The sequence below is a fragment of the Ornithodoros turicata genome, chromosome 1, assembly GCF_037126465.1.
Source record: "Ornithodoros turicata isolate Travis chromosome 1, ASM3712646v1, whole genome shotgun sequence".
Taxonomy (NCBI): domain Eukaryota; kingdom Metazoa; phylum Arthropoda; class Arachnida; order Ixodida; family Argasidae; genus Ornithodoros; species Ornithodoros turicata.
The window spans coordinates 177,709,231-177,727,630 of NC_088201.1; the positions used below are offsets into that span (position 1 = coordinate 177,709,231).

The window sequence follows — 18,400 nt, forward strand, 5'->3', positions numbered from 1 at the left end:
GTCGCGCAGAAACAACAATTGCATTGTTTACAAACGGTTTGGCCGCCGATCACGGGCGCCGCCATGTTTAAGGTCACGTGTGCCTTGACGTTTGCTGTGACGTGCGACCAAACCTGTCCCAGGATGCATTTCGTTCGCCCAGCACGCTTTCGTCTACGGAGCAATACAATGGATGCCACCCCAGTGACTGAAAGCGGCTGCTTACTTACTTCTCTGGCACACAGCTCATCGCCACCTTCACGCTGCTTGGCGAAACAACTGTAGCAGCCGGTCGCGAAACCGAACGCACACGTAATCCTTGGCTCCGCTTTCTTGAGTTCGCGTAAGAAAATGCAATGAAACGAGGGACAAATGGCAATACGCAGCCAAATAATGATACAGGAAACGTTCATGTTTTATGAAATAATAATACGGGTATCAGATATCGGCAGTCTTTTTTTTTTTTTTTTCAAGTTTGAGAGAAGTGCCACGAGAAACGACCAGGCCGAATTTAGCGGAATGTGGCAGTCCGTACAGACAACCCCCTCCATGCAGGGCCGACGTCTTCGGGGGACCAGGGGGGGGGGAATTGCCCTCTAGGGTGTCAGCCGGGGGGGACGCAAAAATGACTGGGCCGGATGGCTGAGAGTTGACGATGTTTGGCGTCCCACAGACCGATGACAGGGGATTATAAGATGCACGCTGTTCTAAACCAGCGTGCGTATGTGGCACATGAAGTCAAAATTTTCGCTCTCAATCCATGTGACAGCCTACAATTTGTATATTTTTTTTACTTTTCGCCTGGATCCCCCCCCCCCGCCTTCTCAGAATGTTTTGCTATTCCACGCCACTAGCACCGCGGTCACCGCTATTGTTTTGCAATACAACCATCGTCGCAATCAGAAGATGTCTCGGATTGCATTGCACAAGTCTGATGTCTGATGTCACAAGAAGATGTCTGGCATTGCACAAGATCACATTCGCGGGCGGCGCAAATCCCGAACTGGGACCCTAGGACGACACAGCAGACCAGTGTTGCCAGGTATACTGAAATTTCAGGAGATCTACTGGACTTCCAGTAGGTCAACTGAAATGACAAAAAAAAAAAACACAATCAAAACGCGCTTAAATTTACAGATTTTTTTTTTGCCTGAAGCGTAGTTTTACATAGCCAACTCTAATTCACGTTTGTTGACACTTTCTGGTTGCATCGTAGTCCATCATCCTAGTTGCATCATGCCGTCTTGACATAGTCTGGGGCCTACGCATTATGTGGCATCTGCAAGCAGTCACCTTTAACAAGCGAGCGGCTGCCCAAGTAAAACAGTTTATAGCAAATACGTGATCCCCTTGGTTCACACCATGACGTCAGCAGAATGGTTCCTGAGGTATATGTCACTGAAAAGACTCCCCATTTTAGTTCCCTAACACGGACACTTACTCCCTATGACTGCAATTGCCACCGACCTTCTACGTAAATATGTGCATTTGGTCAATTTGATGACATAAAGCTGTAAACCTCGGCCAACTAAGCAATTTTCCACACACACAGAGTAAGGAACAGCTATAGCGCTTCTTTGTTCGCAAATTGTGCCCTATGTATGTTCGCAAGATTTCATATTACTCGATATATCGCGGTTGACGGTTTGATTCAAAGTATTTTTGTGAATGTACACGAACTATGTGCCTGAGACTCTTAGACCAGAACGTGAAATGCAGTCTCCACGCTGTGACATTCATTTACTCCCATGCATTTACTCCGGAGTGGGACTATAGTCCCATTGCCATTGCTGCCATTGCCACAAAAAATTGCCATGCAGTTGCCACTGCCCCAATATACAGGGTGTCCCAGAAAACGTGTCATTGAATTATAATAAAAAAATTACGCCACCTAGAATCATGCGGCCAACAGCACTTGTTCTTATTAGGTTTTTGCCACCTCCAAATGTGAATGTCATGTACTCCAAGTTTAATTATGTAAATATTTGCGAACTGAACTCGGAAATTTGCCAAGTACAGGTCACTTTTTTACCCCACCAATATGAAGAGCGTGTCGAATTCACTCAAATTCATGATGATTCATAGTGATACTCACGAGCTATCCCATCGTAAAAAATAGTCGAATATCATGCTTTTCGGAGCACCGGACCATAGCGCGCGATGACTTTTTGAGCGCAATCGCTCGCAGTGCGACGAAAGGAGGTTCCGAAGCCAGCCCACAGAGTGATAGTAGAAAAAGTAACAGTTCCTAAAATTGGGAGAGGGAAAGCATTATCCCAGCGAAAGTCGGACGTGATAAGCCGTGTCTGTTTTATCTCTTTCTGCGATGTCGGAGAGGGCTGGGTTTCCAACCTCCTTTCGTCGGACTGACAAAGATTGCGCTGAAAAATTCATCGTGCGCTATTCTGTGCGACCTCCGTAGAGCATGATGTTCGGCTATTTTTTCCGATGGGATAGCTTCTGAATATTCCTGTCAATTATCATTAATTTGACTAAATTAGACACGCTCTTCACATTGGTGGGGCAAAAAAGTGATCTTTACTAGGCAAATTTCCGACTAAAGCTCGCAAAAATTTACATAATTAAATTTACGTTAGACGACATTCACACGAGGAGGTGGCAAAAACCCAGTAAGAACAAATGCCATTGACCGCATGACTCTAGGTGGTGTAGGTTTTTTATTATAATTCAATGACACGTTTTCTGGGACGCCCTGTATATATATATACAGGGTGTTTCAAAAAACGTGTCATTCGGACTTTATAAAAAAACGGGGCGACGGAAAAATACGGGGTAAACGGCATTTGTGTGGCAACTGAATTTGCCACCTTGAAAAAATATTTTCATTTGATTTTAATTGAAATAAATTGAATTTCTTTAATTGAACTCCAAAATTTCCCAAGTCAACCTAACGTTTTTTTTACAGAATTAGAGAGTCCGTAGCGAACTTAGTCAGATCCACTAAGAAATCCGCTCGATATTGCAAATGGAACTGCCCAAAAAAAGTCCCGAAATTGAGGCTTCCAAGTTTCGGGTATTCAACGGCGCACCAAATCAGACGCAAATATTCGTGGAGAGGAGGACTGCTCCTGCCCCCATGAAAGATAGAAGGTCGAAAAAACACAGTGCGGGAAAAAAGGGGCGGAATCATTTTTGTTTGCCGCTTATCAATGTATGGTGGAATGTCACCTGCCTTGTTATCTGCGCGTCTTGTGCTGCACGCCGGTCCGGCGATAAACTGTTCTAGCTTCATGGGGGTAGGAGCATGTCCTGCCCTCCGCGCATTTTTCCGACTGATTTGGTGCGCTGTTGAATACCCGCAACTCTGAAGCCTCAATTTCGGGACTTTTTTTGGGCAGTTCCATTTGCAATATCGAGCGAATTTCTTGGTGGATCTGACTGAGTTCGCTACAGGCTCTCTAATTCTGTAAAAAAAACGTTAGGTTGACTTGGGAAATTTTGGAGTTCAATTAAAGAAATTCAATTTATGTTAATTAAAATCAAATTAAAATATTTTTGCAAGATGGCAAATTCAGTTGCCATACAAGTGCCCTTTACCCTGTATTTTTCCGTCGCCTCGTTTTTTTACAAAGTCCGAATGACACGTTTTTTGAAACACCCTGTATATATATTCTTTTGTGGCAATGCATTTAGTCCTCCAAATGGAGTAAAACCACCCCCTTTTTTGCTTAGAGTGCTCGTAAAATGTAAAGGTGTAAAGGTATAGGTGCTCGTACAGCTGTTCGTCCACTTAACCCATTGGTTCGCACCATGACATCAGCAGAATGGTTCCTGAGGCATATGTCCCTGAAAGGACCTCATTACATGCTGGATTTCCCAGCAATTGAGTTCCAAAAATCTGCATCTACTAGATGCCAGCGGCCGTATCATGAAAGATGAAAGTCATGCGACCGTTGACCGTGACCGTCAGATGACCGTATCATGTTCATCACCTCCTGTGTGAATTCCGTCCACGTCATCTCTTTGAGGCGCTATGCATACGGGATCGGATTGGACAGTTGAAATTTGAACGGGCATTCACGCAACTGCAGCAGACGGCGGTAACGGTAGGCGTACTTCGAAAGTGATGAGTACACACGGTGTAAGAACTGCAGCAAAAAGACAAGGACACGGGTTAATAAACAATGTAGGCTGGACGAGTGTAGTCCAAGCAGTCCTCCTGTGTTTATCAACTCGTGTCCTTGTCCCTGGACGATTGATTTGTCCCTGGGCGAGGTTTTTTACAAGATATAACAATTAAAGAAGCCGTCCGACGACCCCCGTTGTTTTCACAATATAGCCCCCCCCAAGCAGACTTGTACGTATTTGGAGTATTGTATTTAAAATACTGTATTTTAAATACAATTTGTGGTATTTTGGTACTCTAATCAATACTTTTTGTTGTGTGTATTTGTACTCTATTTAAAGTACATTTTATGATATTTTCTACTCAATACTCTAATTACCTATTTTGGATCTCCCTCTCAAACTTTCTGTGTCTCGTCTTTCCATTATCTTGCTTGTTCAGTGGATATTTCCTGAGTCCCTCGGACTTGACCCGGATAGTGACGCTAGACCCGGACATTGACCCTTCTCGGAAGTCTCGATTTAGAGATCTTGCCCCGTGTGTACTAATCCTTGGCCAGTGAGGGTTCTACTATGTGTGCCCTGACGCGGTGACGCCGAATTCTAACCTCGGGAACTGCTAGAAATTTGCTTTGTTCTGGGTCACGTATACATAGTGGAGTTATGTGGTATCTCTTTGTCATCTTTTTTGGGACTTCTGTTTAGAAGATTCCCGCTAGAAGACCGTCATACCACGGTCCTCCATAACAGAAACAGAAACGGAAATGAAAATTATCGTCCGGTATTGAATTCGGGTAATGGCTATTCCTGTTGTGCGATGTCATTTGAGTAACTTTTATTTTGGTGTTTCGATGACTCCATTACCAGTAATGCTCTAAATACCACACGAGAGCATGGAAACAACGCGCGGTATTGGATCTCGAGGGCGCATCTCTCCCTTACGTACCCGTCCCAGTCTTCATAACATTAACACATGAAAGATGAAAGTCACTGAAAAGGTTAGCCAGCTGTAGGGATCGAACCCACACCTTCTGGATTGCCGGTCCAGGGCTCTACCAACTGAGCTAAGCTAACACGCCTCTCCAGCGACTTTCGGGGTGCGTCATCTGAAGGGACGACAAACCAGCCACTCACTCTCACTCACCCTCCTTTCACTCTTACATTTTTGCTCACTCATACACACATTCATACGACGGAAATCGACGCAAGCGGCACCTGTTGAACAAGAGATAAACTGATGTTCTGAGGCTGGAACAACATAGAAGGGACAGATACAAACAAAGCCTCAAATTGCCTAAGAAATCAACGATGAAAGATGAAAGTCACTGAAAAGGTTAGCCAGCTGTAGGGATCGAACCCACATCTTCTGGATTGCCGGTCCAGGGCTCTAGAGTGAAAGGAGGGTGAGTGAGAGTGAGTGGCTGGTTTGTCGTCCCTTCAGATGACGCACCCCGAAAGTCGCTGGGGAGGCGTGTTAGCTTAGCTCAATTGGTAGAGCCCTGGACCGGCAATCCAGAAGATGTGGGTTCGATCCCTACAGCTGGCTCACCTTTTCAGTGACTTTCATCTTTCATCGTTGATTTCTTAGGCAATTTGAGGCTTTGTTTGTATCTGTCCCTTCTATGTTGTTCCAGCCTCAGAACATCAGTTTATCTCTTGATCAACACATGAGATTTACACAACATAGACTCCACGCACTCTACTCCACCATATCATGAGGATCACAGCCTACGATTTTTTTACGTTTTTCATTTCATCGTGGCTATGGCAGTATTGTTTACTACTGAGAGAGCCCGCCAATGAATGCGACACAGGATGAAGGTCAAGCGAAATAAATATTCTATTCAGGATGAAGGTTACGTCCATCTTGGGTTGCTGGACTCAGAATGACTGAAGGTAGAAGAGTGACTTCTATCTTCATGACTTCGTGACTGAAGACATGTTCCTACATTTCTTTACAAAATATTTCAATCTGTGCGCACCCAAACGAAGTAAAATTACTTGTGTAGCGTGTACGCGTAACACTGAATCAGCACGCGGGCTAAACAGGGCGCTGAGAGAGAGCCGGACGGGCTTTCTCCCCGCAGCTTTGTAAGAGCCATTCCATTACCGGAAACAGTAACGGAAACGTAACGGAAACGATATTGGAAAGCGGGTATCAGAAACGGATAACGGAAACAGAAATATGTCAGTAACGAAAATGGAAAGGGTAACCAAAGTACGTCCGTTACCTTTCCCTGAATTAAAAACAGTGCATCCTTACCTCTGTAGTTCTTGCAGCAGTAAAACGAAACTCCATGCAGTGGTGTACATCAGGCTCTGTCACATCGATTGCTACGTCGTAGTGAGGAACTGGTTGATTTTGATCGCTTGTAGACTTGTCTTGTGTTTTGAACGCCACTTTTCCCTGACGATTAGTGTACTTCTGACTAAACTTGTCTTTAAATTCATTTTCAAACATCCCGAACTCGACGTAGTGACCGCCAGTACGGATGATTGCAACGCGGAACCTGCAGCATTCGACAGAACGAACTGAGGTCATGGTGAGGAACTCTCTCTCTCTCTCAAGGCAATGCTTTCAAAACGCTGGGGGTGGACGGGTGTCGCCAATTTGAAAAAGGTCAGCATCACACTCTTAAAAATGAACTTCACCGCAAAGCACGCTCCTAGCCAATCATAATCTCTAATGATACCGTTATCTGCCGTGATTCCCTGAAAACGGGAGGCGTACGCCTTTTTTGTGACAATTATGAACAGCATAAGTGTCACAGAAAAGGCGTACGCCTCCCGTTTTCAACAAATCAAGGCAGATAACGATATCATCCCAGATTTTGGTTGGCTAGGAGCGTGCTATGCGGTGAAGTTCATTTTTAAGAGTGCAGTTTCCGCTCAGGACACTTCCAGAATTTTCGACGGGATTGGCAGTAGAGGACACGCTCTTTGTACTAAAGCCACATGAATCCTTCTTCCCATTGCCAAGGCTTGGCTCGGCTTGGCGTGCGAACTTGACTTACTGCGGTGCCGATTATGAAAGGCAAAGTACAAGTCGCAGCTCAACGCCGAGCCAAAACTGAGAGTTGCTGCGACCAAACTCCTGCCTAGTTTTGACAAACAGCACTCTTAGAATTGAACTTGACCGCATAGCAAGCTCCTAGTCAACGCTTCAGAGCTTCAAAAACGGGACAGCAAATGATACCCTAAAAGAAGCATGGAAAGTACTCGGAATATACAAGGTGTTTAAAAAAAACGTGTCATTCGGACTTTATAAAAAACGGGGCGACGGAAAAATACAGGGTAAACGGCACTTGTGTGGCAACTGAATTTGCCATCTTGCAAAAATATTTTAATTTGATTTTAATTAAAAGAAATTGAATTTCTTTAATTGAACTTCCCAAGAATTGAATTTCCATTGAATCCATTGAATCCATTGAATTTCCCAAGTCAACCTCACGTTTGTTTTACAGAATTAGAGAGCCCGTAGCGAACTTAGTCAGAACCACCAATAAATCTGCTCGATATTGCAAAGGGAACGGCCCAAAAAAAAGTCGCGAAGTTGAGGCTTCAGAGTTTCGGGTATTCAACAGTGCACCAAATCAGTCGCAAAGATGCGCGGAGGGCAGGACATGTTCCTGCCCCCATGAAGCTAGAACAGTTTATCGCCGAACCGGCGTGCAGCACAAGACGCGCCGATAACAAGGCGGGTGACATTCCACCATACGTTGATAAGCGGCAAACAAAAATGATTCCGCCTCTTTTTTCTCGCCCTGTTTTTTTTTTTTTTTTCGACCTTCTATCTTTCATGGGGGCAAGAGCAAGTCCTCCTCTCCACGAATCTTTGCGTCTGATTTCGTGCGCCGTTGATACCCGAAACTTTGAAGCCTGAATTTCGGGACTTTTTTTGGGCAGTTCCATTTGCAATATCGAGCGGATTTCTTGGTGGATCTGACTAAGTTCGATACGGGCTCTCTAATTCTATAAAAAAAAAAACGTTAGGTTGACTTTTGAAATTTTGGAGTTCAATTAAAGAAACTCAATTTATTTTAATGAAAATAAAATGAAAATATTTTTGCAAGATGGCAAATTCAGTTGCCACACGAATGCCGTTTACCCCGTATTTCTCCGTTTTTTTATAAAGTCCGAATGACACGTTTTTTTTAAACACCCTGTATATCTTTTTACCGCGTCATATGAGCATACTGCACTGTTAAAACAGAACTTCACCACATAGCACGCTCCTAACCAACCATCATACCGGATGATACCATTCTTTGTCATGATTTGTTCAAAACAGGCGGGAGGCGCCTATCTGGGACAGATTATCTTGTCCCAGATAGGCGCCTCCCCCCTGTTTTGAACAAATCATGACACAGAATGATATCATTCAGTATGATGGTTGGTTAGGAGCGTGCTATGTTGTGAAGTTCTGTTTTAACAGTATACCTTCAGGAACCGTCACGCAAAATATTTCATTTGGGAGGGGCGAACTTACTGAGAAAATTGCATTGCAAGCGAGGGCGCAGCGGCAGCGACCCCGTCCAGCGGCTCCTCGCGTCTCGTGACGTCAGGAGCCGGAGCGTTTTTCATTGGCCACCGAGAATATTCTGCTAGCGCAGAGCTACCAATCGAGAAGGGCGGCGCTGCAAAAAGGAAGACTCTCGCCTCAGTATTGGCGGTAGGTTCCTCTCCCTCCCGTTAATCTTCTATCTTCACCGTGCTGGCCTCGAATCGTCACCTGCGTGCCCGCACTGCGATCAAGACGAGACCGTCCATGACTTCTTCCTTGATTGCCCCTCCTATGTCACCATTCGTCGTCGCCTTCTCGTTCCCCCTGTTCTTTCCATCGGTGCTCAGCTCGCCCTGACAACTCTGCTATCCCTTGGGGCCTCCCATAACGGCGTTAGGGACCGTGCTATTCTCCGTAGTATCATCTCATTCATCTCCAGCTCTAACCGGTTCTAACTCTGTTTTACCATCCTGTTGACCGCATCTCATTAGTCCTGGCCAATCCCCCTTGCGGATAAGCGCCATCCCGCTTGAGGAGCAACAACAACAAGAACAGGAAGCTGCAGCCTGGCAGCCAATGGGAGCAAATTTTATGACCCGCGAGATTAAAATCTCTCGCGTGTGTCTCGGGGCTTGTAGTCATAATTTCTCGTTCTCCGGACATATTTGTTCTCGAGTCTTTCCATGATCATTTAAGGTGCTACTAAAGAAGTAAACCTTGGGTCTTCCGGGATCATACTAAATTTATGTCGTTGGAACCCACGTGCCTGATATTGCAAAATATTCTTCCTCTATAGGAAGTAGCATAAAATGAATTGCTACTTCTGCCAGCTATGACGCCATGTTGTGCCCAACCTAGCCCGGCGTCTGGTAACACACCTCATCGAAAGTCCATTTCCGTCTCTTCCCCACAGCTGCTGGCAGTTTCCAACGGTTAGAGAACAGTGGAGACGCTCGCGGTGGTGTTAGGAGAAAGAGGCGTGCCTACTCTAGATGACGTCATCTACTCCTGGCCAATCCGGGTCCTTGCAGTTCTTGGGAAAATTCGTGCAAGTGCGCAATCTTCACATATATATTTGACGTATACTGAGTCTTTGAGCAAAGTTCCCTTATAGTACGAAATAAAATAACACTTTTAGTGTGTAATCGACGAGCTCTCACTATGTACATATCTTTCACACTCTGTCATTACGCTTGTGTAGTGTATATTTGGGTGTCCTATTACTGTTCATTAAATGTATAACCGATCTGTTCGTGGATCCGACGGAAACGCGTTAGCATTGGAACTTGGCACCTCTTTGACGACCCTTACCAAACGCTACACAACCCTACACGAAATTCTAATACATGACAGCCAAACGAGCCTTCTGGGCTTCCTGTGATTTATGTTGGCGGCGCCGTCTCGCAGCCTCAGCCTTCTTTCGCCGCCGCTCCCCCGCAAAACCTTTATAACCCATGGCGCCCCTACGCCAGCACGTCTGAACCTGTCGACCACCATAGCTGCACTGCCGGTGGGCCGCGAAGCGCTCTCCTCTCCTCGAGCACCACGAGCACCACGCGGTCCTACTCGAGCACCACGCGGTCCTCCCCTCCCCCGTGCCCTCCTTCTGCGGACGGTCCACCTGTACTCCTTGTCTCCTCCAGGAGCGCCTCTCTCCACTTTCCTGGTTACAGACCGACCACCCCGCGATTCTTTCGTGGCGAGGACTTCAATGTTAACGCATCAAAAAGAGCTCGCGTGGCGTAGTGGTTGCGATGATCGACTTCCACACTGAGACCGAGATGTAACGTCGCTTCCAATCCCAGCCAGCGGCTGTGCTCTCTCAGGTTATCCCTGGGTTTTCCGGCAGATTTCTCGGACAAATGTCGGCACAGTTCGCGCCCCAGCCGCAGGACGCAAACTGACCACCTATCCCCCACACATTCCTGCTATCCTCTCTCCACCTGTCCGCATCTGTAGGCCGCTCAAAGCCACAGTTGCTTCGCGGCGCTAACACGGAATAAAAGTTGTGCAACTCTCAACCATGCTCTGTCCGCTCTTCTGCGTCTGAAATAAGGTCGTCATAGTGGACTCCGCGGCATTTCAACGTCAACACAGGGCACGCAATGGTTTCAAGGCATGACGCAGCCACAACAAACCATTCTGCTTTCACACGTCCTTCACTTTCTGGCAACGCATCGGCTCCATGTTCTCACTAGGCCAACGATCCCTAAACCAAAGTCCGTAAATTTTGGCCATGCTTCGCAGGATAGTGCCCGCCCCTGACCTCTACTAAAGCCATCGGAGATCCCTTTGCCACGATGTACGTATATTTATCTGCGGTTGTCGACAAATACAGAGTAAGGTCAGAACTGAGGGTTGTGGTGTCCAGACTCCGCCCTTGCTTTGAGAGACTGTGCTGCAACAAACAAGGTCACTTTAGTCTTTCTTGTGTTTTTTTTTTCTATGCTTTCCAGCCCAACAGATACCCTCTGACTATATTAACTGTCTAACAAAATTTCATTGTTAAGGGGACCATGGAAGGATATTTGACAAGCCTACGATCATATTCAGGTTGTTCCTCTGTACCAAATCATTCACCCTGTGAAATATGGAATTGAAATCGTTCAAATACCAAAAATATTCTATATACTAAACAAGGCCGTGAACGGGGGCTGCCACAATCCGCCTGCGAGGCCAAGTGGCCGTGACATTATACGCAAAGCATGTTGCCTATTCGCGGACAGTCTTTTGCGAGCAAATAGAAAAAATTGCCAGCAAGCTTGCAAACATCACCATGAAATATGTCTTAATTTGACCTGGAGCTGAGGTCGCATCTTATCCTTGACCCAGGGACCTTGGTGTTTCTCGCTAGTTGTGTTTCTCGCTACATTGTGTTTCGTACACATGACGGGCGCCATTGTACCGTAGGCAGTACATGAGTGTTTCTCCCTTGGTGGGTTGGATCGGGTGCATCTGTGACGGGTGCAATTGCTCCTTCGCAAAAGCAAGTACATGAGTGTTTCTCCCTGTTGAACTTGTTTCGGGTTTCCCTGTGACAGATTGAATTACATGAGCGTTTCCACCTGGTGGATTCGGAGCGGGTCACTCCGTGATAGGTCTCATTGCTCCGTAGCGGATTCAAACACATGAGTGTTTCTCCTTAGTGGATTCGGATCTGGTTCTTCTGTGACGGATGTCTTTGCTTCGTCTCGGAATTAAGTACACGGATGTATTTCGCGGACTGATTTGGATCACGACCCTCTGTGACGTGTGTCATTGCTTCATAGTCGATTCATGTATATGAGTGTTCCTCCCTGGTGGATTCGGATCGGATTCCTTGCGACATGTGCCATTGTTTTGTAATGAATTCAAGTGCATGATTGCTTCTCCCTGGTGGATTCGGATCGGGTATTCCTCTGTGACGGCTCTCATTGCTCCGTAGCGGATTCAAATACATGAGTGTTCCGCGCTCGCGGGTTAGGATCGGGTCCTCTGTAACGTGTGTCATTCCTACATAGCGCATTCAAATACATGAGTGTTTCTCCCTTGGGGATTCGAATCGAGTCCCTGTGTATCCGGTTCCATTGCTCTGTAACGTACTCAACTGGTCGCTATAGATCGACCAATTCGCGGAGACAGCTGTTTTATATTTTTACATTTGGGTGGAATTTCTTTGAAAATCCCAATATGTGCTGTATGCATTTAAGCAGTGTTTAAGAGACGTCGTCAGGGGAAGAAAGGCTACCTGGTAGGAGACAGGAGTTTTAGTTATGGCTCCTTGGCCAATTACAGGGGGAACTGTGCTAGAAAATGCAGCAAACCCCTCAGTCAGCAAAGTCCGTGATCACGCGTTTCTTTGACTTCATTTTTTATTTTTACTACCGTGATTCACGGTCTCGTATATCTCTTCGACATGATGCTTGCGGAATAGTCTGCCGTTCTTGGCAATACTTCGGGCATTACAGATACACACGGAGTTATGACCGCCCATGGTTAGCCGTGCGGTCTCGAGACGCAGAACGGTGTTACGGTCGTCGAGGACGTAAGAGGGACGCTGACTGGAGCTGGGCGGAGTGGTATTAAAGGTTTTGGTTTCCTCTAATACGTGGTATACGCTCATTGTTGTTGGAGCAGGCCTTCGACTGGCGCCGTCTACGTATTATCCGGAACGTGTCATTCGAACGGCACAAAGTTTATTCTACAGCCATTTCAGGCAATCCATCGCGAGAACGTACCCACAGTAATCACCGGAGACATTAACGTCAACAGCAGTGGCCGAAGGAACGAGTGCTTTCGAATATTTCTCTCTTTCCAATAGGGTTCTCCCTGTCTACAAACAGATGACGTCACATAGTACAACAGCGCCGCCAACTTGGTAGACAGAAACTATACAGGGTGTCCCAGAAAACGTGTCATTGAATTATAAAAAAAAACTACACCACCTAGAGTCATGCGGTCAATTGCATTTGTTCTTACTGGGTTTGTGCCACCTCCTCATGTGAATGTCGTGTAACGTAAGTTTAATTATGTAAATTTTTGCGAGCTTAAGTCGGAAATTTGCCTAGTAAAAGTCACTTTTTTACCCCACCAATGTGAAGAGCGTGTCTAATTTAGTCAAATTAATGATAATTGACAGGGATATTCAGGAGCTATCCCATCGGAAAAAAGAGCCGAACATCAAGCTCTACGGAGGTCGCACAGAATAGCGCACGATGAATTTTTCAGCGCAACCTTTGTCAGTCCGACGAAAGGAGGTTGGAAACCCAGCCCTCCCCGATATCGCAGAAAGAGATAAAACAGGCACGGCTTATCACGTCCGACTTTCGCTGGGATAATGCTTTCCCTCTCCCAATTTTAGGAACTGTTACTTTTTCTACTATAACTCTGTGGGCTGCCTTCGGAACCTCCTTTCGTCGCACTGAGAGCGATTGCGCTCAAAAAGTTAATCGCGCGCTATGGTCCGGTGCTCCGAAAAGCATGATATTCGCCTATTTTTTCCGGTGGGATAGCTCGTGAATATCACTGTGAATTATCATGAATTTGAGTGAATTCGGCACGCTCTTCATATTGGTGGGGGAAAAAAGTGACTTTTACTTGGCAAATTTCCGAGTTCAGTTCGCAAATATTTACATAGTTAAACTTGGAGTACATGACATTCACATCAGGAGGTGGAAAAACCTAATAAGAACAAATGCTGTTGACCGCATGATTCTAGGTGGCGTAGTTTTTTTATTATAATTCAATGACACGTTTTCTGGGAAACCCTGTATAACAAAAAATCAATAAGTCACAAGAAAGCCGCGTTTAAACATAGCTTTGATATGGTGAGGGTTTTATGCAATTCTTTACATATTATTAGCTGCATGACCTTGTTCTGTTCCATTCTACCGGTATGGCCCTATCTCTTAGGTAGCCCTTTCTAGCGACTGTTCCATCTTCTGTAGATTGAAGGGCAAAAGTTTCTCTCGGAGCGCACGCCGTGTCTCTGCACAAAGCAAGCGCGGACTAAGTCGAAATAACAAACCACATTCCACGCAGGATTACGTGGAGCCTTCTTCTTTTTGCGCGGTCGACGGGGAACGCGAATGAAGATATCAAAGTGACTGAAAATGTGACCTGTGTACCACAAATACAAAGAAGGCACCCTCCTTGAAAGGACCTTCGTGAAGGAATAGACCCGAGAAACGTCATAATGACGTTGGTAGACAGACTGAAACAGAAACAAATCGGAAGTGGAGGGCTGGGTTCCACGAATGGGCACGTGTTCGCTGCTCTGATCGGGAGCTGTGGCGCGTCTGGGGCTTCTTACTTTGCAACAGCGCGTCTCGGCTCCCCATTGGAAGGTCGAGACTCAGAAATTGAGCTCGGGAAAAGTAATGTTGTGAGACTGGTGGACAGATTGGGACCCTGTGACGTCATACAGAACTATAAATTATTTGCGTCACGTAGAGAAACGCTGTTTCAGTCGAATGCAGCGTGATGCTCACGCGGATTGGCTGTTTCATAAATCCCGTAGGATTCCGAATACTTCTGATTTAAGCTACGTTCCCACCACCGGGAGGGCGTTCGTGGACTCCGAACACAGAATGGCGAGAGCGTCCACACCAACGTTTGCCATAGTCTCGAAATATACCGACGAGAATGAGATGAGCGAGACTTCCGCACGCGCAGGCTGTGGTTAGCACGTGGATAGCGCAGCGGAAAATTAACAGCGCGGTCCCAAACGGAAACGTACTCTCTTAATGTCTTAGGAGGATTTGTATGTATTCGTCCTTCCTGTGTGTTCCAGCCTCACACTCTTAAAAATGAACTTCACCTCATAGCACGCTCCTAGCCAACCATTATCTCGAATGATATCGTTATCTGCCCTAATTTGTTGAAAACCGGGGGCGTACGCCATTTCTGTGACACTTATGCTGTTCATAATTGTCACAGAAAAGGCGCATGCCCCGTGTTTTCAACAAATCAGGGTAGATAACGATATCATTCGAGATAATGGTTGGCTAGGAGCGTGCTATGAGGTGAAGTTCATTTTTAAGAGTGCAGAACATCAATTACCCTCATCCTCTGTGATGCGTGACACATCAGGGGCAGCCTTTTACGTCACAGATACGGACCACGAACAAGCCTACACGTTGCCCTATCCTGTGTCCTCTACTGAGGCGGAACTGTATGCCATCTTCGCAGCCCTAGAATACATTGCTGGTCTGCCACCTGAGAAGTCCTTGGCTGTCCTCACTGACAGCAGGGCGTCCATCCTCCTTTTGCTGTCTTCCCATCCCACCATCATACGTGACTTGCCCAGCATGAGCATCCAGGCATACAATCAGCTCTGTGCAAATGGTCACGTTCCTTCTCTGCAGTGGATTCCCGGTCATGTGGGCTTATCTGGTAACTCACGCGCAGATGCGGCTGCACGACGTGCTGCACAAGTTGTGACTCATGCTACGGTACATCTGCCCCTTACTGTTTCTGCTTGTTGTATGTCTATACGCCGCCGGTGTGCTGCTCGGGCCTAAGCGTTCAGAGCTGAGGCTGCCTCATACAACAGTCACCTGCAGTCAATCGACCCCGCAGTGGACTTCTTTATTACGTGTCGCTGTACTCGTCACGAGGAATCGCTCCTGCACCGTCTTCGTCTAAACGTCGCCCACACACCGCTGCAACTGTTCAGAATGTGTCAGTCTAGGCCTCCCCCCTGCACTAGCTGTGCCGTGGTAGGTGATATTCCCCACTGCATTCTACACTGCCGGCAACACCTTCTGCACCGTGACGCCCTCTGTCGTCGTCTATCCCAGCTTGGCTACGGCAGTATAACACTGGCTACTTTACTGGGTCCCGTTCGTCAGTTGACCCAGTGGACAGTCACACAGCGCTCCTCCGCTTTCTCCACGCTTCGAACCTTGTCAAAGCCTTGTGATTGTGTGACTGTGTGGGTGACTTTTCAGTTTTAGTTTTTTGTGCTTCCTTTGCTTTTCCTTTCTTCTTTGTCTGTTTCTTTTCTATTCTTCTTTGTCTTCCCTTTTTCTTTCCTTCTTTTCCTTTTATTTTCTTCTCCCATTTTCCATTGTTTGGAATAGCAAGCCGACCTCCGTCTGGCTGACCTTTCCTTTCTTTTTTTCTTAATAAGCATATCCCCCCCCCCTCATCTTCTTTCCTTTCATTGGTTGGGCAATGCTATCCAGAGGTCGTCAGTCGCGCGAGGAGGGACTGCTTGGACGGCGCCGAAACACGTCCCTCTGGTTACGTGTAAGCGACCTTTCTGCCGTTACGACAGCCGTTGCTAGCGCTCGCCCGGTAGTGGGACGGGGAACGTGGCTTTAGTACGTGGCGGCACTTTAATGTTTGGTCAAAATGTACATACCTGACTGGCGTGTTGTAGGCGTAGAAGGAAAGCGCCACCGATGCTCCAGCGAACAAGTTGGCGGGGAATTCTCCGACTACTTCCCTGCTCGGGATCTGTTAAAGCAGGAACAGGGTAAGAAGATAGGATACACTATAGAAAAGAACAGGGTAAATTTAGAATTTATAGCTAACAATGATTTAAAAAATTGAGGGCGATTAATATAATTAATACGATAACAATGCGTTATGATTAGACGTTCGTGTTGCTTTAAATTCATTCTCTTATGCTTCTTTTCTGCTTCTTATATTTTCATATACGTAATTTCACACGTATTAGCCGCACTGCAGATAAGCCGCAGGACCGATTAGGACTATTTTGAAAATTTTCCGGCAGATAAGCCGCATTCGCAGATAAAGCGCTGTCAGTACGACTCGACTGATTTGTGCGGTAAACCAGTGAAGCAGATACAAAATCAGTAGTGACTTTAATGCAGTGAAAATGGATATCGCTGATTCGACTGAAGGGAGGCTAACATCAGAAATATTAGAGAGCGGCTCACTAAGGCAGTTTGTGAAAGCTGCGTCTTCCGTCGGTGATGCTCCTCCAGGATGTTTATTACACACTTGCGTAGCGAGGCGACTCCGACATGATCCAGATCACTTCCAATCACTTCCAGAGTACATGAATAAAGGTAAGTGCGGTGCGGGTATACCCGCGGATACCCGCGAGTACTCTCGCAAGTTTGTTCTTTGCTGGTACACATTTCCGTGCCATCGCGGGTAGCGGGTAAATTGCGGGTAGACCCGCACTACATCCGCGGATTACGCCGGTGTACCCGCAATACACCCAGGCGCAAAACCAACCCGTCGGATATTGGTGTATGACCCGATTCATGGCGAACATTTGGGCCGAAATACTTTCCAAGACGTTCCATATCCAATCCATCATCTCAAAATAAAGTTGTTTCGCACATAGGGTTCACTTTGGCTATCTTTCGACACCAAGTCTGGGGCACTTCGCGTCAGTAAGCTGGCAACCATGCCTACAGTGCCACAGCGCGGGAGCGCATGACCTGCAAGTACGCCAGCGCCGCGTAGCGGATGCTCCTGGGTTTGAGACCTCGCGCCTAGCGAACGTTTGCCATCTCTCGGTTGGGTTCGTCATTGCTCTCGTGGCGCCGGCGGGCAGGGAGACCCACCTGCTGTTGCTATCCAATATCTACTGGCGATACTTTGATCAGTGTGTGGCGCTGCGTAATCTTTTCATTTTCTTCTCGATTTCGATAAGACAAAGATTACGTCGCGCCACGCACTGATCAAAACATCGACAGCAGGGATTGAATAGCAACCTGGAGGTGGGTTTCTCCGCCCGCCAGTGTCACGAGAGGAATGACAGACCCAACCGAGTGGTGGCGAACGTTCGCTAGGCGCGGTCTCAAACCCAGGAGCATCCGTTACGCGGCGCTGGCGTACTTGCAGGTCATGCGCTCCCGCGATACTCTTATGCGTGGCCGACCCTGTACGCGCTGGAAAAGTGGCTCGCTAACGGACAGTGTTCTCGGCATCAATAAATCATTTCGTGCTGTCACGATCATGTAACATAGCTGAAACATGCGTACGCATTGGGCTGCGGGTATATCGGCAGGGGTATGCGGATAGGCGTCGGGATGTGCGGGTGCGGGTTGTGCCCTCGCGGTTGCGGTGCAGTTGGGGGTACGAATTTTCATACCCGCACTCATCACTAGACATGAATCATCTCGTTAAAGCTGCACGGGGGAAGGTACCAAGAAGGTGTTGGAATGTGGACGCGCCCCTGTTACACATTGTTTGTGCATTGGCAGGGCAGCGCTGACAGAGAAGACAGAGAAACATGAGACAGTGTCGCCCCTTTCGTTAAAACCGGGCTTTGGTGAAAATACCAGCGAGTAGTAGGAGGGGGGGCCGAAACTACAGGGTGGCGAAACTACAGGTACCCTGCCCTGAGCCCTGCGCGTATTTTTCCTC

The 18,400-nt window shown here is 46.9% G+C and overlaps 2 protein-coding genes and 1 non-coding gene across 5 annotated transcripts in view; 1 reads left to right on the forward strand and 2 right to left on the reverse strand.

The window, feature by feature from the left end:
* LOC135373363 (uncharacterized) overlaps positions 1-18,400 on the reverse strand; it is a 93,332-nt gene that overhangs the window by 49,608 nt on the left and 25,324 nt on the right. For all 3 annotated transcript variants that reach the window (XM_064606582.1, XM_064606580.1, XM_064606578.1), the window contains exons 2-3: positions 16,416-16,510; positions 6,329-6,575 (exon numbers count right to left, since the gene is read on the reverse strand). In XM_064606582.1, the coding sequence (XP_064462652.1) occupies positions 6,329-6,575; positions 16,416-16,510 (342 nt within the window). The remainder of the gene's footprint in view (positions 1-6,328; positions 6,576-16,415; positions 16,511-18,400) is intronic.
* Positions 1-18,400, forward strand: part of LOC135373342 (uncharacterized) — a 158,262-nt gene that overhangs the window by 2,701 nt on the left and 137,161 nt on the right. The window lies entirely within an intron of this gene.
* Positions 5,067-5,139, reverse strand: Trnaa-ggc (transfer RNA alanine (anticodon GGC)). The gene has a single exon. It is a non-coding gene; the product is annotated as a tRNA-Ala (tRNA).